The sequence below is a fragment of the Salmo salar genome, chromosome 02, assembly GCF_965601325.2.
Source record: "Salmo salar chromosome 02, fSalSal1, whole genome shotgun sequence".
In the NCBI taxonomy this organism is placed as follows: domain Eukaryota; kingdom Metazoa; phylum Chordata; class Actinopteri; order Salmoniformes; family Salmonidae; genus Salmo; species Salmo salar.
In genome coordinates, this window is record NC_138292.1 from 72,947,871 (window position 1) to 72,973,809 (window position 25,939).

Below are 25,939 nucleotides of genomic sequence, written 5' to 3' on the forward strand. Positions count from 1 at the left end.
GTAAGCTGTCCATTATTCAACCAACCCAGATCAAGAATCAGAATGACATAACAATTAACATTTTAATCTGAGGTGTTCTGTTTTAAGAGAGTTAACAAGTTATTAACATAACAGCTGGTGGAAGAAGATCATGCATCTTATTCAGTAGTCTGTTCAACGTATGGCAAATGTTGACAACCCAACGTCGTTTGAGTCAGTGTTACTTTAAACAAGGGTCCTCTTCAGAAGGCACAAACGTAAAAAAAATACATTAACAGAACCCCAAAAATTACTGGCCTTATTGGACAACTTCAGGTAATTCCCTGTGGCTCAGTTGGTAGAGCATGGTGTTTGCAACGCCAGGGTTGTGGGTTTGATTCCCACGGGGGGCCAGTACAAAAAAAAAATGCATGCATTCACTACTGTAAGTCGCTCTGGATAAGAGCCTCTGCTAAATGACTAAAATGTTTCCGATTTGTGCCTACTGAACACAACCCTGTCAATTTTAGTATTTTTGTTCCTGTGAGCGTCACCGTTGTTTGACCACTGTTCAACTATAGGTCTTCTTCGGCTGCGTTTAGATATGCAGCCAATTATTTTGACCAGTCAGATGTGATGGGTAAAAACCTCAGAATTGGGCTGCCTGTTTAAACCCAGACTTAGTGGACTACATTACCCAGACTCCTTTGGGGGCAGGAAGTTGCCCATGTGAAGAATCTTAGGGTGTGTGTCACCAAACACTAGTCGTTTTTCTGGACAACCTTGATGACTGGGACCTTCCTGGAACAGAGTCCTCCTACCTCACAGGTAGGTGATGTTTGTAAGTTCTAACAACCTGTCCTGTTGTATTCTGCATCCTCCAGTCTCTCCTAAGGATCTCTTCTTTCCTCCCCATCCCTCCATTTTAAATAAACTCCAGTCCTTCATACTTCAGGTCTCCTATCTTGGTCTCTGGCAGTAACATCCTCCCGTCTAACGTAAACGCCAGGATATACGTCGCTATCTTCCCCGCGTCCTCCTCCGACTTCAACGCGAGCATGATCTGATCGTCGGTGTCCGGTATGAACTTGAACGAGGAGAAACCGTGCGTTGGGTGGAGGGGTCCAGCGTGCCCCACGGTGATGTCGCCAAAGTCCGAGGGGCAGGAGAGGAGGAGGTTGGTGGCGCGGCGCTCGTCGGCGATCTCATCGTAGCGTTCGGAGCTGGCGCGGCGGGGGAGGAAGAACCAGCGCTGGAGGCGGTCGGACCACGCCGCAGACTCATGGATCAGGTAACCTGGACGGGAGAAAGAGCGAAAGGGGAGAGAAAGTGTGAGATTAACCCAGTTGACAGAGATGGTGAGATGATCGAGGGAGTGTTTTTCCACACAACTGACTTGGTGCATCAGGTCGCCTCGGAAAAGAGACAATAGAAAGTGACATCTTCAGAGGACCAGAGAGAGTTAGCGTAAGATTAAAGGGTGCGTCATACATTCTTCCAGGAACCAAGAGGATTAAAGACAGGTGTATTAGACTCCGCCCCCCTCCCTCACCTGGCGGTTGAATCCTCGGCTGCGCTGCGCAGGGCGTTGTAACGCGGCACCCAGTTCTCGTGTTCCACGTCGCCGCGGTAACCCACCACCTTGATCCATTGGGGGTTGTCGTTGATGAACTCTCCGGTAGTGGTCGTCCACTCTTTACCCAGACCACCCACGTAGAGGCACTCATCCTTCACCGCCAGCCACTCCGCCTTGAACCCTACACAGAGGTCAAGGGTTATTACAGTATGGTCCTGGTGATCCACTCTTTACCCAGACCCCCCCCCCCCCCCCCCACATACAGACACTCATCCTTCAGAGCCGGCCACTCTGTTTTGAACCCTACACAGACACCCCCCCACACCACTGACCTTTTGAGACAGACCCGTCTCCATCAGTCAGTATAACCCAGGGTACCGCCTGGTTCCCCTCTATCCTGTAGACAACTCCTGTACGGTCGTCCACACTGTACAGGTGACCGTTGAACGCAACTAGCTCCGACAGCTCCATACCTGGGGGTATAATGATCAGTCAGTCAATATGATGATCAGTCAGACAATATGATGATCGGTCAGTCAATATGATGATCGGTCAGTCAATATGATGATCAGTCAGACAATATAATGATCAGTCAGTCAATGTGATGATCAGTCAGACAATATAATGATCAGTCGGTCAGTCAATATGATGATCAGTCGGTCAGTCAATATGATGATCAGTCGGTCAATATGATGATCAGTCGGTCAGTATGATGATCAGTCGGTCAGTATGATGATCAGTCGGTCAGTATGATGATCAGTCGGTCAATATGATGCACCCAGCGCAGCACAGTCTTCATTAATATTAAGTACAGAAAGTATTCACACTCCTTAACTTTTTCCATATGTTGTTGTGTTACAGCCTGAATTTAAAATGGATTCAATTGAGATTGTTTTGTCACTGGCCTACACACAACCACAAAGACCTGGGAGGTTTTCAATGCCTTACAAAGAAGGGCACCCATTGGTAGATGGGTAAACATAAAAAGCAGACATTAAATATCCCTTTGAGCATGGTAAAGTTATTAGTTACACTTTGGATGGTGTATCAGTACACCCAGTCAAAAATACAGGCATCCTTCCTAACTCAAGTTGCCGGAGAGGAAGGAAACCGCTCATGGATTTCATAATGAGGCCAATCATGACATTAAAACAGTTACAGAGTTTAATGGCTGTGATAGGAGAAAACTGAGGATGGATCAACAACATTGTAGTTACTCCACAATCCTAATCTAATTGACAGAGTGAAAAGGAGGAAGGCTGTACAGAATAAAAAAATATTCCAAAACATGCATCCTGTTTGCAACAAGGCACTAAACAAGTAATACTGCAAAAAATGTGACAAAGCAATTAACTTTTTGTCCTGAATACAAAGTGTTGTAATATGTTTGGGACAGATCCAATACAGAGTACCACTGTCCATATTTTTAAGCATAGTGGTGGCTGCGTCATGTTATGGGTATGCTTGTAATTGTTAAGGACTGAGTAATTTTTCAGGATAAACTAGAAATGGAATAGAGCTAAGCACAGGCAGAATCCTAGAGGAAAACCTGGTTCAGTCTGCTTTCCAATAGACACTGGCAGATTAATTAATCTTTCAGCAGGACAATAACCAAAAACACAAGGCCAAATCTACACTGGAGTTTCTTACCGAGAAGACAGTGAATGTTCCTGAGTGGCCGAGATACAGTTTTGAATTAAATCTACTTTAAATTTGATGGCAAGACTTGGTTGTCTAGCAATGATGAACAACCAATTTGACAGAGCTTGAAGAATTTTTTTAATTACCGTAAATTCCGGACTATAAGCCGCAATTTTTTTCCCAGGCTTTGAACCTTGCGGCTAATATATGGATTTTTCCAGCTTTCAATTTTTTTTTCTCCAAAAAAACACATTCTGTGATGTGCTCAGTTTTTGGGCGGCATGAAGCTTTCATTAGACCAATGAAATTGCTGAACGGGTTAAGGTCAAACAACTTTTTTGTTTACTGTTTAGATTAAATCGAGCGCTCTCAAACTTCCCATCATTCTGATTACGGTAGTCATTTTGTCACCCTCATCATGGCAAAGACACGGAGAAATGCATATCATGCAGCTTTCAAGTTGAAGGCGATTGATCTGGCTGTTGGAAAAGGAAATAGAGCTGCTGCACGGGAGCTTGGTCTTAATGAGTCGATAAGACGTTGGAAACAGCAGCGTGAGGAATTGACTCAGTGCAAAAAGACAACTAAAGCTTACTGCAAATTTTGTTTTTGTTACAAGCCGTGTTTCGTTAAAGCCTATTTATTTATGTTACAAGCCGTGTTTCGTTAAAGTCTGTAAAGTTCATTTGTTTCAATGTACCGGTAGGCACCTTATAGACATGTGCGGCTTATTTATGTTCAAAATAATATATATTTTTTTTAATTCAGTGGGTGCGGCTTATATTGAGGTGCGCTTAATAGTCCGGAAATTATGGTAATAAGGCAAATATTGTACAATCCAATTGTGCAAAGCTCTTAGAAACTTTCCCAGAAAGACTCACAGCTGTAATCGCTGCCAAAGGTGATTCTAACATGTATTGACTAAAGGGTGTGAATACTTATGTAAATGAGATATTTCTGGATTTCATTTGCAATAAATGTTTTGACTTTGTCATTACGGGGTATTGTGTGCATAGACGGATGAGAGGAAAAACATCTATTAAATCTATGTTGAATTCAGGCTGTAACAATAAAATGTGGAATAAGTCATGGACTATGAATCCTTTCTGAAGATTCATACATTCCAACTACTGTTGTGTGATACTAGCCTGGCTGCCAGTCCGTCTCTGCTCTCTAGCCACTCCTTACACAGCATGACGGTTCCATAAGGAGTTGGCAAGAGAGCAGAATCAGGTCTGGCAGCCAGGCAGAGAGAACACAACACAGTGGTTTAAACCAGTGGCTTTCAAACCTCTCCTCGTGGAACCTCGGACGTTTCACAATTCCATTGTAGAACTAGCTCACCTGATTCACCTAGTTGACGGTTTGATGATTAGTTGAATCAGCGGTGCTAGCTCTGGAATAGATTAAAAACATGTAACTACGTGGGGGTCCCTGAGGAGAGGTTTGAGAACCCCTGGTTTAAACCATTCTCCTCTTCTGCTTAGTCTTTGGGGTCTAGGCCGGGTTACTGTAAAGACGCACTATGCAGAAATCGCTCTGCCATTTCCTGGTTGCTACAATTCTAATAGTTGTGACAAAACGCAGGTATAGTGTAGAGAATCGAAAACTTAAGAACAGGAATCATAGAAATAGAGCACATAGGACAGATCTACCGCTTCTTAGACTTGCTTTCAATGAGAACTACAGATCTATAACACGCATTTCTATGTGAATTTGGTCGGGTCGCCCCAAAAAGTGGCATATTGTAGCTTTAAAAGCAGTTTGTAACAAATGCTGATATAAAAAAAAAGCATTGAAGCCATTTGAATAAATGGTACAACACGGTTCGAGTCCCAAATGGCACCCTATTCACTATATACTGCACTACTAAGTGGCGCACTAAATAGGGAAGAGAGTGCAATTTTAGATGGAACCAAGTAATTGAAACCACCTCGTCCCTTCTCAGCCAGGTGGCTCTCCAGGGTCAGGCTGTCTGTGTCCCACTCCACCTCCACTCTGTCCCCACTCTCTGACACCACCAGGTGGCCCCTCCGCATGACGCTGAACCACGTCTGACCCTACAGGACATGAGATAAATACTTTATTTTAGCATGTAGCTGAACCACGTCTGACCCTACAGGACATAAGATAAATACTTTATTTTAGCATGACGCTGAACCACGTCTGACCCTACAGGACATGAGATAAATACTTTATTTTAGCATGTAGCTGAACCACGTCCGACCCTACAGGACATAAGATAAATACTTTATTCTACTCCTAAGATAAATAAAAAAATACTGTATTAATCCCTGATGTAGAAAAACACGTCTGCTCCTTTAAATAAAATAAGCTTGTTGAATTAACATCAAATCACATTTTATTTTGAGTACACTTCAAATCCCCACACACTTCAGAGTAAAATAGTTAAATGAAAGAAATAAAGCAAACTGATGAATAAAATAAACACATAGGCCTCCCGAGTGGAGCTGTGGTCTAAGGCTCTGCATCGCACTGCTAGCTGTGGTCTAAGGCTCTGCATCGCACTGCTAGCTGTGGTCTAAGGCTCTGCATCGCACTGCTAGCTGTGGTCTAAGGCTCTGCATCGCACTGCTAGCTGTGGTCTAAGGCTCTGCATCGCACTGCTAGCTGTGGTCTAAGGCTCTGCATCGCACTGCTAGCTGTGGTCTAAGGCTCTGCATCGCACTGCTAGCTGTGGTCTAAGGCTCTGCATCGCACTGCTAGCTGTGGTCTAAGGCTCTGCATCGCACTGCTAGCTGTGGTCTAAGGCTCTGCATCGCACTGCTAGCTGTGCCATTAGAGATCCTGGGTTCGAGTCCAGGCTCTGTCATTGCCGGCCGCGACCGGGAGACCCATGGGGCGGCGCACAATTGGCCCAGCGTCATCTGGGTTAGAGGAGGGTTTGGCCGGCAGGATGTCCTTGTTCCATCGCGCACTAGCGACTCCTGTGGGGGGCCGGGAGCAGTGCACGCTGACACGGTCGCCAGGTGTACGGTGTTTCCTCCGACACATTGGTGCAGCTGGCTTTCGGGTTAAGCGGGCATTGTGTTAAGAAGCAGTGCGGCTTGGCTGGGTCGTGTTTCGGAGGACACACGGCATCTCGGCCTTCGCCTCTCCCGAGTCCATACGGGAGTTGCAGCGAAGAGACAATTGGATTCCACGAAATTGGGGAGATTTATTTTTAAAAATTACATCGTTTTTTTTATATAAATTGTAATAAATGAAAAATAAAAAAACACATAAACAGTCTAATGACTTTTTTACGCATTTTTTACGCATGATTCAAATACCTTGGTGCTCCTTGAGGCCGTGTCCAAGTCGGCGATCACCCCAATACGGTACCGGATGCTCCCGGACGCCGTCCTCTCCGGCGGGCTGAGAGGATATGTGTCGTTGTAGTGTTTATTCTTCGAGTTGACACCGCCATTGGATCCCACTGCAGCCACCGGTTGGCGGTTACCATTATTGTTTACTTCATTGACATTGTTCGTCCACCAGCTGTGCGCCCCGTTACCGTGGTGATGGAAGCCGCCAAAGACGTCATTGCCGCCAGTTCCGACCACCGTTGTCTGGTGCAGGTAGAGCAGCAGGGCGAGGGCGAGGAGCATTGCCACGATGATGGCCCTCCATTTTAGCCGGAAGCGGGGGTCGGAGGCAGCGCCGGCCATGAAGGCCAGGGCGGGAAGGCCTCGAACGGAGATCCGCAAGGAATTCATGGAACTGGAATCATCAGGACCACCACCACGGTCCAGCTCTGAATTATACCCTGAGATAATGGACATGGGGGAGGGGAAAGAAGGGACGGGTTAGAGAGAGGCAAGAGAGAGAAAGAAAGAGAGAGGAGGCAAGAGAGAGAGGAGCGGGAGAGGCGAGAGGAAGAGAGAGGGGCGAGAGAGAGAGAGAGATGGACAGAGAGAAAGTAGCCAGAGAAGCAGGGGGTAAAAGGGAAAAGAGAATTGGAAAGAGAATTGGAAAAAGAAAAGGAGTGGAAAAGGGAAGAGGAAGAGAGTAAATGTTAATTTCATTGTTGTTCATTCATTATATTGTCCACTGTTAATTGTTATACTGCAGCCTGGTGCTGAGCACTAGTCAAAATGTCCATTCCACTAACCACGTTTCAATCCACAGTAAAGTCATCCCTTATAAAAATGAAAAATAAATCACGACAGCTGAGATGGAAACAGGTAGTTTCGGTACAATTTTATTAATTCCGAGAGATAATTTGTTCGTTCGACATGGTGGGATCTTTTTGTGTCTGTAAAATGTATTATGCGAGAGATGGTGGTGGAAATGCCTTTATCAGCAAATATTGGTTTATTATCCATCATATGGAAGTAAACATGGAGTCACGTGATGAGATGGTGTGTGTGGTCCTCCTACTATGACTCAGGACAGCATGCCGTTTATCAGGCTACAGATGAAATAAGTTGATGAACTTCACAGGGTGGGGAAAGTGCACGGTGATCAGCTTGATGCTCCTTTCAATAAATATCGAGGGTCTTATTCTGGTGACATAATGATTGATTCTGTTGACAAACTGCCGCTTGACAAATAAAACCCTCTTGCTCTTATCCATAATAACATCACAATGTAGATAACCTACCCACACTGCATGTGTCAGCTGTTGGCTAGAGAACATGTGGAGGTGAAAATGTGATGGAAACACATTGAACTTTAAGTTTTCATGTACCAAATACAAATGTAAGTTAAAAAGTACATTTTGTTCACCAAGTCATCAAGCACTAACTTTTAACCGCAACAAGTCTGTTTGGTGGAAACCCCACTGTTGGGAAAATGCTAAAATGTTTCTTTACGCAGATTTTTTTATATTTGCATGAAGATCTGTCAGCAAATTAGATGGAAACCAGCTAGTGACTGAACAAGGCTCCCCAGGACTGGGTCGTATTCACTAGACACTAAACCAGCTAGTGACTGAACAAGGCTCCCCAGGACTGGGTCGTATTCACTAGACACTAAACCAGCTAGTGACTGAACAAGGCTCCCCAGGACTGGGTCGTATTCACTAGACACTAAACCAGCTAGTGACTGAACAAGGCTCCCCAGGACTGGGTCGTATTCACTAGACACTAAACCAGCTAGTGACTGAACAAGGCTCCCCAGGACTGGGTCGTATTCACTAGACACTAAACCAGCTAGTGACTGAACAAGGCTCCCCAGGACTGGGTCGTATTCACTAGACACTAAACCAGCTAGTGACTGAACAAGGCTCCCCAGGACTGGGTCGTATTCACTAGACACTAAACCAGCTAGTGACTGAACAAGGCTCCCCAGGACTGGGTCGTATTCACTAGACACTAAACCAGCTAGTGACTGAACAAGGCTCCCCAGGACTGGGTCGTATTCACTAGACACTAAACCAGCTAGTGACTGAACAAGGCTCCCCAGGACTGGGTCGTATTCACTAGACACTAAACCAGCTAGTGACTGAACAAGGCTCCCCAGGACTGGGTCGTATTCACTAGACACTAAACCAGCTAGTGACTGAACAAGGCTCCCCAGGACTGGGTCGTATTCACTAGACACTAAACCAGCTAGTGACTGAACAAGGCTCCCCAGGACTGGGTCGTATTCACTAGACACTAAACCAGCTAGTGACTGAACAAGGCTCCCCAGGACTGGGTCGTATTCACTAGACACTAAACCAGCTAGTGACTGAACAAGGCTCCCCAGGACTGGGTCGTATTCACTAGACACTAAACCAGCTAGTGACTGAACAAGGCTCCCCAGGACTGGGTCGTATTCACTAGACACTAAACCAGCTAGTGACTGAACAAGGCTCCCCAGGACTGGGTCGTATTCACTAGACACTAAACCAGCTAGTGACTGAACAAGGCTCCCCAGGACTGGGTCGTATTCACTAGACACTAAACCAGCTAGTGACTGAACAAGGCTCCCCAGGACTGGGTCGTATTCACTAGACACTAAACCAGCTAGTGACTGAACAAGGCTCCCCAGGACTGGGTCGTATTCACTAGACACTAAACCAGCTAGTGACTGAACAAGGCTCCCCAGGACTGGGTCGTATTCACTAGACACTAAACCAGCTAGTGACTGAACAAGGCTCCCCAGGACTGGGTCGTATTCACTAGACACTAAACCAGCTAGTGACTGAACAAGGCTCCCCAGGACTGGGTCGTATTCACTAGACACTAAACCAGCTAGTGACTGAACAAGGCTCCCCAGGACTGGGTCGTATTCACTAGACACTAAACCAGCTAGTGACTGAACAAGGCTCCCCAGGACTGGGTCGTATTCACTAGACACTAAACCAGCTAGTGACTGAACAAGGCTCCCCAGGACTGGGTCGTATTCACTAGACACTAAACCAGCTAGTGACTGAACAAGGCTCCCCAGGACTGGGTCGTATTCACTAGACACTAAACCAGCTAGTGACTGAACAAGGCTCCCCAGGACTGGGTCGTATTCACTAGACACTAAACCAGCTAGTGACTGAACAAGGCTCCCCAGGACTGGGTCGTATTCACTAGACACTAAACCAGCTAGTGACTGAACAAGGCTCCCCAGGACTGGGTCGTATTCACTAGACACTAAACCAGCTAGTGACTGAACAAGGCTCCCCGGGACTGGGTCGTATTCACTAGACACTAAACCAGCTAGTGACTGAACAAGGCTCCCCGGGACTGGGTCGTATTCACTAGACACTAAACCAGCTAGTGACTGAACAAGGCTCCCCGGGACTGGGTCGTATTCACTAGACACTAAACCAGCTAGTGACTGAACAAGGCTCCCCGGGACTGGGTCGTATTCACTAGACACTAAACCAGCTAGTGACTGAACAAGGCTCCCCGGGACTGGGTCGTATTCACTAGACACTAAACCAGCTAGTGACTGAACAAGGCTCCCCGGGACTGGGTCGTATTCACTAGACACTAAACCAGCTAGTGACTGAACAAGGCTCCCCGGGACTGGGTCGTATTCACTAGACACTAAACCAGCTAGTGACTGAACAAGGCTCCCCGGGACTGGGTCGTATTCACTAGACACTAAACCAGCTAGTGACTGAACAAGGCTCCCCGGGACTGGGTCGTATTCACTACACACTAAACCAGCTAGTGACTGAACAAGGCTCCCCGGGACTGGGTCGTATTCACTAGACACTAAACCAGCTAGTGACTGAACAAGGCTCCCCGGGACTGGGTCGTATTCACTACACACTAAACCAGCTAGTGACTGAACAAGGCTCCCCGGGACTGGGTCGTATTCACTAGACACTAAACCAGCTAGTGACTGAACAAGGCTCCCCGGGACTGGGTCGTATTCACTAGACACTAAACCAGCTAGTGACTGAACAAGGCTCCCCGGGACTGGGTCGTATTCACTAGACACTAAACCAGCTAGTGACTGAACAAGGCTCCCCGGGACTGGGTCGTATTCACTAGACACTAAACCAGCTAGTGACTGAACAAGGCTCCCCGGGACTGGGTCGTATTCACTAGACACTAAACCAGCTAGTGACTGAACAAGGCTCCCCGGGACTGGGTCGTATTCACTAGACACTAAACCAGCTAGTGACTGAACAAGGCTCCCCAGGACTGGGTCGTATTCACTAGACACTAAACCAGCTAGTGACTGAACAAGGCTCCCCAGGACTGGGTCGTATTCACTAGACACTAAACCAGCTAGTGACTGAACAAGGCTTCCCAGGACTGGGTCGTATTCACTACACACTAAACCAGCTAGTGACTGAACAAGGCTCCCCAGGACTGGGTCGTATTCACTAGACACTAAACCAGCTAGTGACTGAACAAGGCTCCCCAGGACTGGGTCGTATTCACTAGACACTAAACCAGCTAGTGACTGAACAAGGCTCCCCAGGACTGGGTCGTATTCACTAGACACTAAACCAGCTAGTGACTGAACAAGGCTCCCCAGGACTGGGTCGTATTCACTACACACTAAACCAGCTAGTGACTGAACAAGGCTCCCCAGGACTGGGTCGTATTCACTAGACACTAAACCAGCTAGTGACTGAACAAGGCTCCCCAGGACTGGGTCGTATTCACTACACACTAAACCAGCTAGTGACTGAACAAGGCTCCCCAGGACTGGGTCGTATTCACTACACACTAAACCAGCTAGTGACTGAACAAGGCTCCCCAGGACTGGGTCGTATTCACTAGACACTAAACCAGCTAGTGACTGAACAAGGCTCCCCAGGACTGGGTCGTATTCACTACACACTAAACCAGCTAGTGACTGAACAAGGCTCCCCAGGACTGGGTCGTATTCACTAGACACTAAACCAGCTAGTGACTGAACAAGGCTCCCCAGGACTGGGTCGTATTCACTAGACACTAAACCAGCTAGTGACTGAACAAGGCTCCCCAGGACTGGGTCGTATTCACTAGACATTAAATGAACGAAAACAGACAGAAACTGAACTTATCCAATAGGAAAGAATCTCAGTTTACTTTGCATAACATTTCCTGTTGCAACACGTTTGCACTAATGAATATGACCCTGGGCTACCAGCGCTTCTGGGTGTAGTTTACCACTAGGTACAGATCTAGAATCAGCTTCACCTACCCCAGTCCTATCTTTAACTAGAAGTAGGGAAAATGCCAAACTGACCCAACAACAGCATCTAGGGGCAACTTCCCTCTACCTGAACACAGGTGTGGTACCTGAACACCCAGTCTGTATGTAGTGTACTACTGTTGACATGGTCCCATAAGGCTCTATGTAGGGAATAGGGTGCCATGGCTGGGTGGAGGAGAGGGAACAGGTGCCTTCCAGTTGAAACTGGAGAGGGCTCTGTGTGTGTGTGTGGGTGGTACAGACAAGATGACCCGTTCTCTGCATGTCTTGCATCGTGGTTGCTAGGGGCAACAGACTTAAAAAAGGTAGAGACAGGTAGGTACTAGTTCCGTTGTTCCTCTGTCACAGTTATGCACCCACTCACTTGTACTACTGAGTCACGCAATGCTACATGACAGGCAAGGGCTAGACACTACAATACTGTAGAATACGTACCAGGGTTCAAATACTATTTGAAATCTTTCAAAGACTTTTAGCGTTTGCTCTCTAGCATGTTGGAGTCCCTGATGGGTGGGGTTTGACTGTTTGCAACTATTCTACTGGTTCCACTGTGCCAGGCAAGCTCAATGAAGCCCAGATAATGTATTTGAAATGATTTTAAATCGTATTTGAACCCAGGGAAACACACATTTGCTCTGTAAGGGGAACCAACTGCTGTGGAGTGGCGTCTCCCATGATGCTATCTGCCTCTGGTCTAGGAGAGACTAAATGATTACCAAACACTGTAGGATGTGTCCAAAACGGCACCATATTTCCTGTTTAAGGCACTTATTTTGACCAGGGGCCTTAGGGTTGAAAAGCAGTGCACTATGTAGGGAATAGGGTGCCATTTTGGAAAGAAAATTGTTACATAAACACTGGTTCTGTTCCACTTCAGTTAGGGCTGCTGAGTGGTGCAGCAGTCTAAGGCACTGCATCTCAGTGCTAGAGGCGTCACTACAGACCCTGGTTCTATTCCAGGCTGTATCACATCCGGCTGTGATTGGGAGTCCCATAGGGTGGCGCACAATTGGCCCAGCGTCGTCAGGGTTTGGCCGGAGTAGGCCGTCATTGTAAATAAGAATTTGTTCTTAACTGACTTGCCTAGTTAAATAAAGGTTAAATAAAAGATGTCAACAGGTTAGCTGTGTAGGTAAGGAGAGTAGGATGTATCATCATGAGGTTATCAGCCAGTCTGTGAAGACTTACTGAGGTAGCCGACCACAAGAGACTAACACTGGTCTCTCCTATCAAAACCATGTGCCTCTAACACAAACACACTCTCACTTTCTCTCACTCAGGCAGTCACTCATCAAAACACCGCCCTCAGACCCTCACACGTCAAAAGCTAGGTGAATGACTGTCAATCAATGGAAACTCTGAAAAAGTCAAGAGGTCGGAAATAGTTTCGGAAAGTATATTCCACTTTTAGCAAGCGCCTAGCTAGCTTATGTAAAAACTTTAGCATTAGGGGCTAGCTTATTGGATAGCATTGATAAATCCGCCTCCAGACTGCTTGTCAATTGAAATTATCCGTTACTTTATTATGCACGGCTGTGTATACTTTAGACAGACCGTACTTACCGGGTATACTTTAGACAGGTCGTACTTACTGGGTATACTTTAGACAGGCCGTACTTACTGGGTGAGAGGGAGGTCTCCGCGTCCCCCCGTAGCGACTGTTTGGAGGAGGTTATGCGGTGTTTCGGTAGTTCTCGGTGCCTACTGCTCCATCGCTGGAAGAGAGTTGAGGCAGCCAGCTCTACTTCCGCCTTGTCGCTGCTTCCCTGGCGCGAGCGGAATAAACTCTGCCAACTTGCCAGCCGCGCATGACGACGCATAGCCGCCGCCTATCCGACGCATCCCAACGAGCTTCCTCATTGGTCCGTTCCTTTCCGCGTCGCTTGACCCAGCGTTTGCTTAAAATATTCTGTCCGTCGCGCTGAGTTGAACACATTGACCCTGACCTTCTCGGATAACCTGTACAGTCCATACAAGTGGGACCAGTACAGTTCAGACTCAGATAAATAATATTTTCCTAAAAACTCCAAACGAAACGAATAGAACTGCTGGTGTGGTAGAATTAAAATAACGTTCTAGAACAACGCGTTATTTTCAGGTCGAACACAATATCCCTTATGTTCCCCCAAAACAATGATCCTATTTATAACGTTTCATATGAGGGTTATGAAAAGGCTAGACTCCTTCCCTTGCAACCACAGTTTTCCCTGACAGTCCCGTCTCTGAAACTCACCACTATTTTCTCAAAAAGAAAGCTTTGACAGAATTGGAACACTTCTATGACATACACAATTATTGTGATACTTTACATAATTCTCCCACCAACATTATTACTAGTCATGTCATGTAAACAATAATGTAAACAAGCATTTAGGCTACTAGACAAAGAAGCATAATGACCCACATAAAACAATTACTACATTTTAGTGTGCAAATCTAGATTGACAATTTCAAATTAGGGTAGAATAATAAACAAAATACAGTGTTCCTTAGTTCTAGATTGTGAGAGACAAATTCAAGTGTCAAAAGGTTATTTTAGGGTAAATGTTTTAATTAATTCCATGTGTAACACACATCTGACAATTATATAGGTAAACATTGACATATGTCCAAAATGGCAACCTTTTCCCTAATATTGTGCACTACTTTTCACCATTCGAGACGTACCCTATTGAATGCCAACATTCACCTTTCGTCATACTGATTTCAATTCATGTCATGTACTTAATCTTAACACGAGAAGTCCAGACCCTGTTCATGTCCTTTAGAAAATAACCAGGGTTTGAATTACAGGGTGGGGGTTAGGCCAGACTGAACACCCTCATCGTTCATGCACCCCCAAGAAGAGCCGATGTATCATTTGAACCCTGGTTCTAATGACAGGTGAATAAAGTTATAATAACAGGTGAACAACATAGTGGGGAAAGATTCCCAGTCAATATGGTTCAGAGAACAGGCATCCTTATTCAAGTCAATGACGCCATAATGGCTGGACTATTTCTATGGTTCCGAGAGGTTTAGAAACAAACACAGGAAGTGATGTAACAATACAAAGAAACAACAAAGTGCCACTGTCGCCGCGTTATCAACTACACTGTGCCACTAAAACAAGCAATGAAATCTACTGGCATTGGCAAAATTGCCATGAAGACAATATTAATGTGTGCATAGTAATTGGTTAACTGATTAGCTATCTCGCTCGCTCTGGAAACAAGTGTTGCTACTTTATCCTGGCAGGCTATGCTTCAGTCCCAAATGGCACCCTATACCCTACCTAGTGCAATAGACCTGGTTAAAACTAGTGAACTATATAAGGATGCAATTTGGGACACATAATATGTTGTCAAAGTTTGGCTGGTCCAGGATCAGTTTGACCATTTCCCTAAAAGATTCCTAAGAGCTGACCCCAAACCAGTTGTTATAGCAGTAACAGAGTGAAGAGGTATAGGTTACATCCAAAATGGCACCTTTAACCAGGGCCCATATGTACCCATAGGGCTCTAGTCAAAAGTACTGCACTATATAGGGAATAGGGTGCCATTTGGGACAAAACCATAGTGTAGTGTGAGATAGTACTGGGCCAGACGGTGAGACAGGGTGCATCCTAAATGGTACCATGTTCCCTGTATAGTGCACTACTTTTGACCGGAGCGCTATATATATATATATATATATATATATATATATATATGGAATAGGGTGCCATTTGGGATGCAAACTTAGTTTAATCTGGTTGTTACTGTAAGACCGGGTAGGGAGGGGATTTGGGGTTTAAAAAACACTCCAGGCCACTCTTGAACAATGTTCCCTCTAATATTTTGGGGCACTGAGCAAATTTTAGGTCTTGTGTGAGTTTACAGTGTACCCTTACAGTTTGACAGTAGCCAATAGGCTGTACCCTTAGTTTTAGACAGTAGCCAATAGGCTATTGTGACTATTGAAGCATAATGTAGGCCTACCAACAAAACCAATGGAGAAAATCCTATAACATTTTCACATGGAAATAGCTTTTGATTTCTATGATATAGCCTACAGTAGCCTATATGTGGTGTTCAATGCAGGACTACATTGCATGGCACTTTTATAATAATATTTTCCTTATGAAGGGCTTGACGTTAATTCATGAATGATTTTTTAACTTGGTCTGTAACACCATGAGCCAAATAGGTGACTGTAAATTGTATTGTACGATGCAAGAAACCACTTACAAAATACAATTCATTATTATTACCATACAGAGAATTAGATAATGTAGGCTACCCCTCTGCCTATTGGCTTATTTGAATATTCAAACCTGTCTCAAAATACAACACTGCCCCTTTAATTAAGACAATCTTTTTACCTGACTGCCTTTTCGAAGACAGCTTGAAATGTAGCCTACAGGTTTTGTGCTCTTGTAGGAAACAGTAACTCAACATTGCTGACCTATACTTATCTATAACTAGGCTAATAAATCGCTAACTAGCAAAGAATATCAACAAATGTGCACAGCGCGGCTCTACGCTCTGATCTGAACTAATCTGAAAAGCGCATTCACTCGTTGGGGATTGAAATACCGCTGGTGGGCTACCCCCACCAACAAACTTTTATCTATATAGTGCAAACTAATGGGGCGAACTCAGTGAAGTTCTATCTCTATCGTCTCATCACGGCATGGCCTACCGAGTGACGCAGCGGTCTAAGGCACTGCATCGCACACCCGGGTTCTATCCCGGGCTGTATCACAACCGGCCGTGATTGGGAGTCCCATAGGGCGGCGCACAGTTGGCCCAGCGTCATCCGGGTTAGGGGAGGGTTTGGCTAGGGGGGCTTTACAAGTAGGCCATCATTGTAAATAAGAATTTGTTCTTAACTGACTTGCCTAGTTAAATAAAGGTAAAAAAAAAAATAAGAAAAAGATGTCAACAGGTTAGCTGTGTAGGTAAGGAGAGTAGGATGTATCATCATGAGGTTATCAGCCAGTCTGTGAGGATTTACTGAGGTAGCCAACCACAAGAGACTAACACAGGAGAGACCAATCAAAACCATGTGCCTCTCTAACACAAATACACTCTCAAAAGATCTTCTGCGCAGCAGTCCTGGAGGAAGTCGCAGCTTAGAGGGAACATGACTCTTGAACGTTTAAAATTAGAAAGTATGTAGAGATTATATTGGACCTAAAAGTTAAATAACTTCCCTTTTTCTGGCCCACAAATTGCTTTTGACAAAAAAATCGGTCTGGGGAAAAAATCTGTGCGGCCTTCCTCGGAATTTAGAAAATCCCGATGCGGCCTTAGAGCCAAAATGATTGCCCACTTTTCTATAAGACATAAAGCAGGGCCTGGAGTATTTCCTGGTCATGACTTGAACCAGGAAGAACTCCAGGTGATAGCTTTTGTAACGGAGCAGGGTGAAGTTGCCCCTAAACGCTGATCTTGGGTCAGTTTTGCATTTTCTCCCCACTAATAGTTAAAGTTAAGAGGAATCAAAACTGATCCAAGAACTGTAACTAAGGGAATCTTCACCCCGGAGGTTCTGTAACACAAAACATAATACATTACATTACATTTTAGTCATTTAGCAGATGCTCTTATCCAGAGCGACTTACAGTAGTGAATGCATACATTTTATTTAATTTCATGCATTTTTTATTTTTTTTTGGACTTAATACCTGTTACCTAACCACCTTGTTTAGCCAATAGCCATCAGTCCATAATAACTGGTGTGTGGCGCCTCTAGATGTGGTTCAGAACAGAGGTGTTTGTGTTTGATATGTAAATGAATGATTGGCCAGTGTCCCAGTATCTCTTCAATGATTGTCTGGTGTCCCTGTATCTCTTCAATGATTGGCCAGTGTCCCTGTATCTCTTCATTGATTGGCCGGTGTCCCTGTATCTCTTTAGCTCTTCCCCATCATCTTTAACAGCAGCTGTACAAGGAGGAGGTAGACGCATAAAGACAAAGGTCACAAAGGTCAAGTTCATCTTACCCTTTGAGACAGACAAACTGATACTCATGATGAGTAATGACCATTAGCTCAAGGAGAGTGACTCACAAAAAGCACACCACACTAAGGTCTGGAGGAAATAACACTGTCTAGCCAATACATTTTTTTCTTCTTCAAAGGTTGACTGTGACTTGGAAAGAGATAGGGAGTGAGGGAGGACATAGGGAGGGGCGAGCGAGAGAAGGAGAAGAAAAAGATAGATAAGGAGGAAGAGGGAGAAAGAGGTAGGGACGAGGGTACCTACCTGAGTGAGGTGGTAGTCTCCGTCGACTAGCTGCTCGATGATGTTGAAGTGATCTGTGTTTGGAACGTCCTCCAATGTTACCTTCAGTCCTTCTGTTGACTCCAGAGCCTGCAAGAGGGAAGGAGGTGAGGAGGGAGAGAGGAAGGGAAGAGAGGGAGCGCAAAGAGGGAGAAAAAAAAAGGGACAGAAAGTTAGTAATTTTCTAGGCCCTAAAACTCTTCCAAAAATATGAGGGTGCAGCTGTGTTAAAGGTGAATTGTTTTGTCACTTTCTGAAATCTTGCTACAAGAACAATCTAGATAATGTGTCCCAGACAATGTCTGTTTTACCATCCATGGAACTCGGACACATTCTATTCATCAGCTCTGATTCGGTGTTCTACGTCTATGTGTTCAGTCTGTACTGACTTTGTAGTAGTCCTCCGACTGCTTCCGGAACTCTGGCGAGTCGTTCTGCGCCACGGCAACCACGATGTCACAGTTGGAGGAGGAGAGTTTGAGCTGCGGAACCAGCTGACTAGGACTGTTCCTCAGAGCCACCTCTCTGTGAAGAGACAGAGATAGTGAGACAGAGAGAGAGAGGGAAAAAAAGAGGCGAGAGAGAGAGGGGAGCTTCTGGTGATGGCTCTGACTGGCACTGACTGCTACTGGACACCCACAGAGCAAACACACAGACTACATCTCTCTCTAAATATAGGATCCATTTAATCTTCTTCCTTCTCTCACATACACAATGCCAAACACACACAAATAATTTGGCCATTGATAAACACCATTACTCACTGACCTTAGATGACCATTAGTAGATAAGGTAGAGCAGTGGTTCCCAAACTTTTTATAGTCCCGTACCCCTTCAAACATTCAACCTCCAGCTGTACACCCTCTAGCACCAGGGTCAGCGCACTCTCAAATGTTGTTTTTTGCCATCATTGTAAGCCTCCACACACGATACGATACATTAATTAAACATAAGAGTGAGTCTGAGTTTGTTACAACCTGGCTCGTGGGAAGTGACAAACAGCTATTATAGGACCAGGGCACAAATAATAATAATCAATAATGTTGCTCTTTATTTAACCATTTTACATATAAAACCTTATTTGTTCATCAAAAATTGTGAATAACTCACCACAGGTTAATGAGAAGGATGTGCTTGAAAGGATGCACACAACTCTGCAATGTTGGGTTGTATTGGAGAGTCTCAGTCTTAAACCATTTTCCACACAGTCTGTGCCTTTATTTAGTTTTTCATGCTAGTGAGGGCTGAGAATCCACTCTCACATAGGTACGTGGTTGCATAGGGCATCAGTGTCTTAACAGCGTGATTTGCTAAGGCAAGAAACTCTGCACGCAGCCCTATCCAGAAATCTGGCAGTGGCTTCTGATTAAATTCAATTTTCACAGAACCGCTTGTTGCAATTTCAATGAGGCTCTCTTGTTCAGATATCGGTAAGTGGACTGGAGGCAGGGCATGAAAGGGATAATGAATCCAGTTGTTTGTGTCGTCCGTTTCGGGAAAGTACCTGCGTAATTGTGCACCCAGCTCACTCGCTATATCACATTTGACATTGTCCATAAGCTTGAGTTCATTTGCATACAAACAAATCTTACAATGGAAAGACCTGTGTGTTGTCCTTGTTAATGCAGACAGAGAAGAGCTCCAACTTCTTAATCATAGCCTCAATTTTGTCCCACACATTGAATACAGTTGCAGAGCGTCACTGTAATCCTAGATTCAGATCATTCAGGCGAGAAAAAACATCACCCAGATAGGCCAGTCGTGTGAGAAACTCGTCATCATGCAAGCGGTCAGACAAGTGAAAATTATGGTCAGTAAAGAAAACATTAAGATCGTCTCTGAATTTAAAAAAAACATGTCAATACTTTGCCCCTTGATAACCAGCGCACTTCTGTATGTTGTAAAAGTGTTACATGGTCACTGCACATATCATTACATAATGCAGAAAATACACGAGAGTTCAGGGGCCTTGCTTTAACAAAGTTAACCATTTTCACTGTAGTGTCCTAAACGTCTTTCAAGCTGTCAGGCATTCCCTTGGCAGCAAGAGCCTCTCAGTGGATGCTGCAGTGGACCCAAGTGGCGTCGGGAGCAACTCCACTATGTCTCCCTGTCATGGCTTTTGCGCCATCAGTACAGCTACCAACACATCTTGACCACCAAAGTCCATTTGATGTCACAAACCTGTCCAGTACTTGAAAAATATCCTCACGTTGTCCTGGTTTCCAGTGGTTTGCAGAAGAGGATGTCTTCCTTAATTGACCCCCCATAAACGTAACAGACATATACCAGGAGCTGTGCCAGGCCCTGTTGACTCATCCAGCTGTAACGCATATAATTCACTGGCTTGTATGCAAAGCAGTAATTGTTTCAAAACATCTCCTGCCATGTCACGGATGCGTCGTGAAACAGTGTTTGATGAAGGCATTGTCTGTATAGTTTTTGGGGCTTTTCCCCCAGCATTGTCCCTGCCAAATCTGCGGCGCAGGAAGAATTAAGTCCTCCACAATAGTATGGGGCTTGCCTGTCCTAGCCACTCGGTAGCTCACCATATAAGACGCTTCTAGCCCCTTCTTATTAATGGTATCTGTTGCTTTTATACATGTCTTACTACTCGAAAGTCATCTTTATTCTCGCTCAAAAAACTCCTGTGGCTTATTTTTCAAATTGTCATGTTTCGTTTCTCAATGTCTGCACAAGAGTGAAGGTTTCCCGCGAGAGAGTAATGGTTAATGTGATTGGATGTTAATTATTTGACTAGGCTACCTGTATTTGACATTGTGTTGTTATTTCGCTGAACACCAAATGGTTTAATTTTATTTTTTGCAGTGAAACAAGGCTACTCAGGCGAGAAAAAAAACCTCACCCAAATGTATAGCCCCGTTGGAAAATATAAATGTACTGTTTGAAAATGTGAGAAAAAAGAAATTAAATGATATATATATATTTTTTAATGTGAATCAAATTTTTATTTGGTGTACCCCCGACAGCATTGCGCGTACCCCAGTTTGGGAATACCTGAGGTAGAGCATTCAGTGGTGCATCTTCAGGGGTGGATGGGTGTGGGGGTGTGTGGTACGTACTCTGTCATTTTCAGAGGCTCGTTGACATAGGTGGACAGGATGGGCAGGAGGTCATATATACCACTGACCAGGAAAGCACCTGAGTGAGAGAGAGAGAGACAGACAATGTATGGGTAAGGAGATAGGAGGGAGAGAAGATTGTCAATCATTCAAAATAAAAAAGCAGGTCTTTCTGTGATTATGGAGAAAGATTACTGAGCTCACGTCTCTGCTGACAATCCTCTATCTCCTGACCTCTAACCTCACCTTTGATCTGAGGGGTCACACTGTACTGAGACCAGTCTGTAGAGAGGATCATAGCAGCCAGGTGGGCCCCCGCAGAGTGGCCACACAGGTACAGACCACTAGAGAGAGAGAGAGAGAGAGACAGAGAGAGAGACAGAGAGAATTGCCAGTCAGAAACCAACCCCTAGCCTAGACATTCATATCATCAAATCATGACATATTTGTTACTATCTCCTTTAGTCAGATAGTAAAGATTATATTCAGCCACTCTTGGAGGGCAATGGAAGTTGATTTAAAAGTTGCTTCTATATCATTAAGACTGCCTTTAGTAAGTACAGATCTGAGATTGAGACTGATGAAGAGGGCGCACCTAATGTGTGAATACTGTTGAATGACGGACACCACACTCCTCCGCACCTGAGACACCATCACATCCATGTTCCCTGGATAGGAAACAGGGGGAAGAGGAGGAAAGTAAGAAAAAAATAGGAACAAACGAGGGACAGATGGAGTGCACTATTTTAGACCAGGGCCCATAGGGCTGAAGCTGCTCTCGACCAACAGGCTGCTGTGCTCTGAAGACCCCAGCTGCAGTCTACAGAAGTAGTACGCTATAGATAAACAGGGAGACATTTGGGACGCATTCATAATGTCTCCTATGTTGCTATGACATCACAAACGAGGGACACACCAACGATACCTTTGGGAGCGATGTCGTAACCCACGGCGACCACCACGACGCCCTTATGGACCAATGGGACAGCCATAAACCCGGACTCCTCCTTACTAGGAAGAAGAAACATATAGGCCTTTTCTCAAATGGATTTGCTCAACTCCTGCGTCCTCTCTCTCGCCTCCTTTTGAAAAAGGTCAAAAGTAACCGAGGACAGGTGGAGAAGTAACGTGGAGAAAAATGCGCTTGTATGAAATTAGACTCCTCTCCACACACGCGGCATCAGGCAAATTACGTTTACACGGGTGAAAATCCCAAAATATATGTGTAAAGTGACAAAACACATTTTGCAAAACATTCTATATATAAATGGATAAGTAGCATTATCTTTTTCAAATGTTTTGCCTGCTGTTCTCTATCTGCTGTTCTCCTTTGAGAATACAACTGCTTCAAAAGGGGGTGTGAAGGACTCAGTAGGATACTGAAGTAGGATACTGAAGTAGGATACTGAAGTAGGATGCTGAAGTAGGATACTGAAGTAGGATACTGTCCATGAAGGACTCAGTAGGATACACATGACTGTCCTCGATGAAAGGTGGCTATTGAGGAGGGAGGACACTTCCATTTCACCTACTAACAAAATGACTCTCTCCCACCACATATCGGTTTCCGGGTCACAGAGGAGAGATGATGGAGGAGAGATGATGGAGGAGAGAGGATGGAGGAGAGAGGACGGAGGAGAGAGGATGGACTTTTTCCCAAATGAGAAAAGCCGAGCGAAATAGAATATGTAGAATGGTTAATTACCCAATATCACAGCCATGACCAGAGAGACAAATGCCTCTTTCGATCGATCGATAGATCGATAGATCGATAGATCGATAGATAGATAGATAGATAGATAGATAGATAGATAGATACCTAAGGAACTGCCAGTAGCCTCCGTGGAGGTAGATTACCAGTGGGACATCTATAAGAAGAAAGAAAACATTGGTTATGGGCAATTCCACAGTAACAGAATGATGCGGACACTCAGATTTCTTTACTTTAAAATGTATGTCAAACAAAAAACAAAGTTAAACAGCCCCATACAACACAATAACTACTTTTAACCATTTCCAGTGAAAATTGACAAAAAAACCCGAATTTACTTGAAGAACAGTGCATATGCAAAGTTTGGTAACAGAATGATGATTTGTGCCATTTTTTCCGTCATTCCACACACCTTCACCCCCTCCCCCGCAAACACCCACTTAGAAGATCCATGGCCAGATGCATATGAGCTGTCTAACCCAGGGCACTGCCTGTGTCTGTGTGGATCATATGAGCTGTCTAACCCAGGGCACTGCCTGTGTCTGTGTGGATCATATGAGCTGTCTAACCCAGGGCACTGCCTGTGTCTGTGTGGATCATATGACACCACAGTACACCACAGTACAACACTACAGTACAACACTATTACACTACAGTACAACAGTACTACACTACAGTACTACATTACTTCACCACAGTACAACACCACAGTTCAACACCACAGTACAACACTACAGTACTACACTACTACACTACATTACTCCACTACAGTACAACACCACAGTACAACACTACAGTACAACATTACATTACTCCACTACAGTACAACACCACAGTACAACACTACAGTACTACACAATAGTATACCCCCTTTGGTCTCAACATACTGCTGCTGCAGTACACTAGTGTTCGATCAGGAGATTGAATCTGGAGAGAGTTTTGGTTTATGCTTCCTTTTAACACTATTTTGATGTAATATCTTAAATAATCAGTGACGGAAAATAACTCAGTTTTCATTGAAACCCTTCTGTTATTTCATTTCACCACGAGATAAAGAATGAAGGTGTGTGTCTCAGTAGCTGGGATCAGAGGGATGATGCCTGAGGGCTGTCTGTGGAGATGGGGGGGGGGGGGGGGGTGTTGTTGACAAGCAGGCTATACAACACACACACCTAGAGAAGTGGTGGTGGGAACATAGACGTCGAGTTTCTCCCCCTCTCCTTCTCCATAGGGAACGTTGAGAAGGGTCTGGGCCAGGCCACGGGCACGCTCCGTACCTGCACACGCACCAAAAACATGCACACGGAGAAATATACAGAGACACACCCCTTTGTTTACTTTACAAAAATATATTTTGACTAAACTGTAGTGTAACCTACGGATACAGAAATACTTGTTAAACATACGGGACACAACAACAATAGAAATCAAACCAACGACATACAGTTGGTTACTTTCCAATCATTCATTTCATTACTCGGACTGCGGGCACCACCCATATGTCATGGCTAGCCTAAAGATCCCTATAGCAATCAGTTGGCTATTGCTCTTTCCTGAACCCACACTCTTGTCAATAATCAACTTTATCGCCTAGTTAATCAATCATCGACAGACCTTCTTTGAGCGCCGTCACGTGGGATTTGATAACGTCGTCTGCTGACATTCTGTGCGACCACTGGCTGGGCGAGAACTGCCTCTCTAGCTCCTGTCAAAGCAACCACACACAAGTGTGTTGTGAATCGGGGCGGCCATACGTACGAGCCGGTTGGAGTGGGAACGTTAGCTCATAAAGATCTGGCAGACAGCGAGGGCGCAGACCAACAGCGCCCTCAGTCGGTAGTCATTCAGAACTTTTCATTCACAGCAGAAGTCAACAGACAGGTTTTTGTTTATACTTTTGTTGTTGTTTCAACAGGTGATGTGAGCAGTGAACTAAAGTATTTATAATCGATATTTAGATATGAGAAACGGTGCTTTATTTTATAGTAATAATGGCAAATGGATAGGCAAAGTTTAGAAATGAAGAGAGTAGGTTATGAAAAAGAGGAACTAGGCTACTTGCAGACATTATTATATATTTCTAACAGTTGTTAAAAAGTTTGTTATATAAAGGTTACATTTTTAAAAAGTAATCTTTTTTTGAATTATGTTGATTTGTTATTATGCATGCCTGCATCCTGGGGAATAGGAGAGCGCGTACTTACGTGAGACGCACATATTTGTGCTCTACAAATGTTGTGTATTTTCTTTTGGATGCAGGAGAGAGAACTGTAATGCATTAAAACAACCTGATATCCGAGGTCCACGTCTTTAGTCTCAATCAATCACACACAACGCAGAGCTACAGCTGCACCGGTTACATATTTACAGTACAATGTCTACTGTATGAACAGACATCATCTTAACATCACTTACATCCTTATTCATATCCTTCCAACGTGACATTGTTGCTCTTGAATGTAACAACAGCAGATAGACTGCGATAGGCACAACACTGAGAACCTTTGGAATTGGACAAAAGATAAGCAGGGGAAAAAAACGACCATCGAGGACAGTGGGTCAACGGGTCTGCGGGACGAGTGTCTGCGGGGTGTCCCAATGTTCTCAGGCAAAAGGTTTCAGTTGGCTAATTCTACATAAACAGCTGTTTATTTGTTAACGACAAGGGCTAAGATTTTGTACTAACAGTCAGTGAACCACCGTAACTTTATTGCACAACAATAACAGCTGGTTAGAATTGCAGCCCGCCAAATGTAACTGTGCATTAGTACACGGTGTACTGTACCTTGTGCTGGAGAACATTACATCCTGTGTTGGGCGGAGTAAAAAGGGTTTCACTAACTAAACGGACAATACATGCAACACAGTAAAACAGAACGCACTCTATTGCTAGCCTAGGCCTACTACAGTAGTGACTTCAGAGTATTATAATGAAATTTAAAATGAGTCTAATTAACAAAGAGCTCAGTACAACCACAAATGAGTTGTGTCCAAGCTAAATGAAAGTCCAACTTTAAAATGAGTCTAATGAACAGTCTCCCGCCTGAAGAAGGAACGTCGCGTTTGTCACGTGATTATTCTGCGAGTTGATTGGTTCTTTCAGTGACGTAGTTCTGTGCGCTTGATCAAGCGTATAAAG

At 44.6% G+C, this 25,939-nt stretch overlaps 2 protein-coding genes across 6 annotated transcripts; both read right to left on the bottom strand.

Annotated features, from left to right (window-relative positions):
• Window positions 1–43: 43 nt before the first annotated feature.
• LOC106591143 (soluble calcium-activated nucleotidase 1) lies at window positions 44–13,595 on the bottom strand. Its single transcript, XM_014182335.3, is given in 7 exon segments — window positions 44–1,254; window positions 1,511–1,526; window positions 1,528–1,715; window positions 1,867–2,007; window positions 5,109–5,235; window positions 6,469–6,944; window positions 13,380–13,595. Coding segments are annotated over 7 exon segments (1,518 nt in total). The 5' UTR covers window positions 13,579–13,595; the 3' UTR covers window positions 44–883.
• Window positions 13,596–14,288: 693 nt separating this feature from the next.
• On the bottom strand, window positions 14,289–25,823 carry afmid (arylformamidase). Of its 5 annotated transcripts, XM_014183260.3 has the most exons (12): window positions 25,586–25,822; window positions 25,216–25,302; window positions 24,415–24,505; window positions 23,973–24,077; window positions 22,909–22,957; window positions 22,015–22,100; window positions 21,685–21,757; window positions 21,336–21,433; window positions 21,090–21,168; window positions 18,396–18,531; window positions 17,989–18,096; window positions 14,289–17,666 (listed from the first exon to the last, which is right to left on the bottom strand). In XM_014183260.3, exons 2-12 carry the CDS (start codon window positions 25,243–25,245, stop codon window positions 17,637–17,639), a joined length of 885 nt encoding a protein of 294 aa, XP_014038735.1. In that variant the 5' UTR covers window positions 25,246–25,302; window positions 25,586–25,822; the 3' UTR covers window positions 14,289–17,636. The 5 variants fall into 5 exon arrangements, with proteins under 5 accessions (XP_014038735.1, XP_014038742.1, XP_045551881.1 ...); XM_014183267.3 differs by lacking the exon at window positions 25,216–25,302 and having other exon boundaries at window positions 25,586–25,823; XM_045695925.2 differs by lacking the exons at window positions 25,216–25,302; window positions 25,586–25,822 and adding an exon at window positions 25,005–25,190.
• Between the last annotated feature and the right edge of the window lie 116 nt (window positions 25,824–25,939).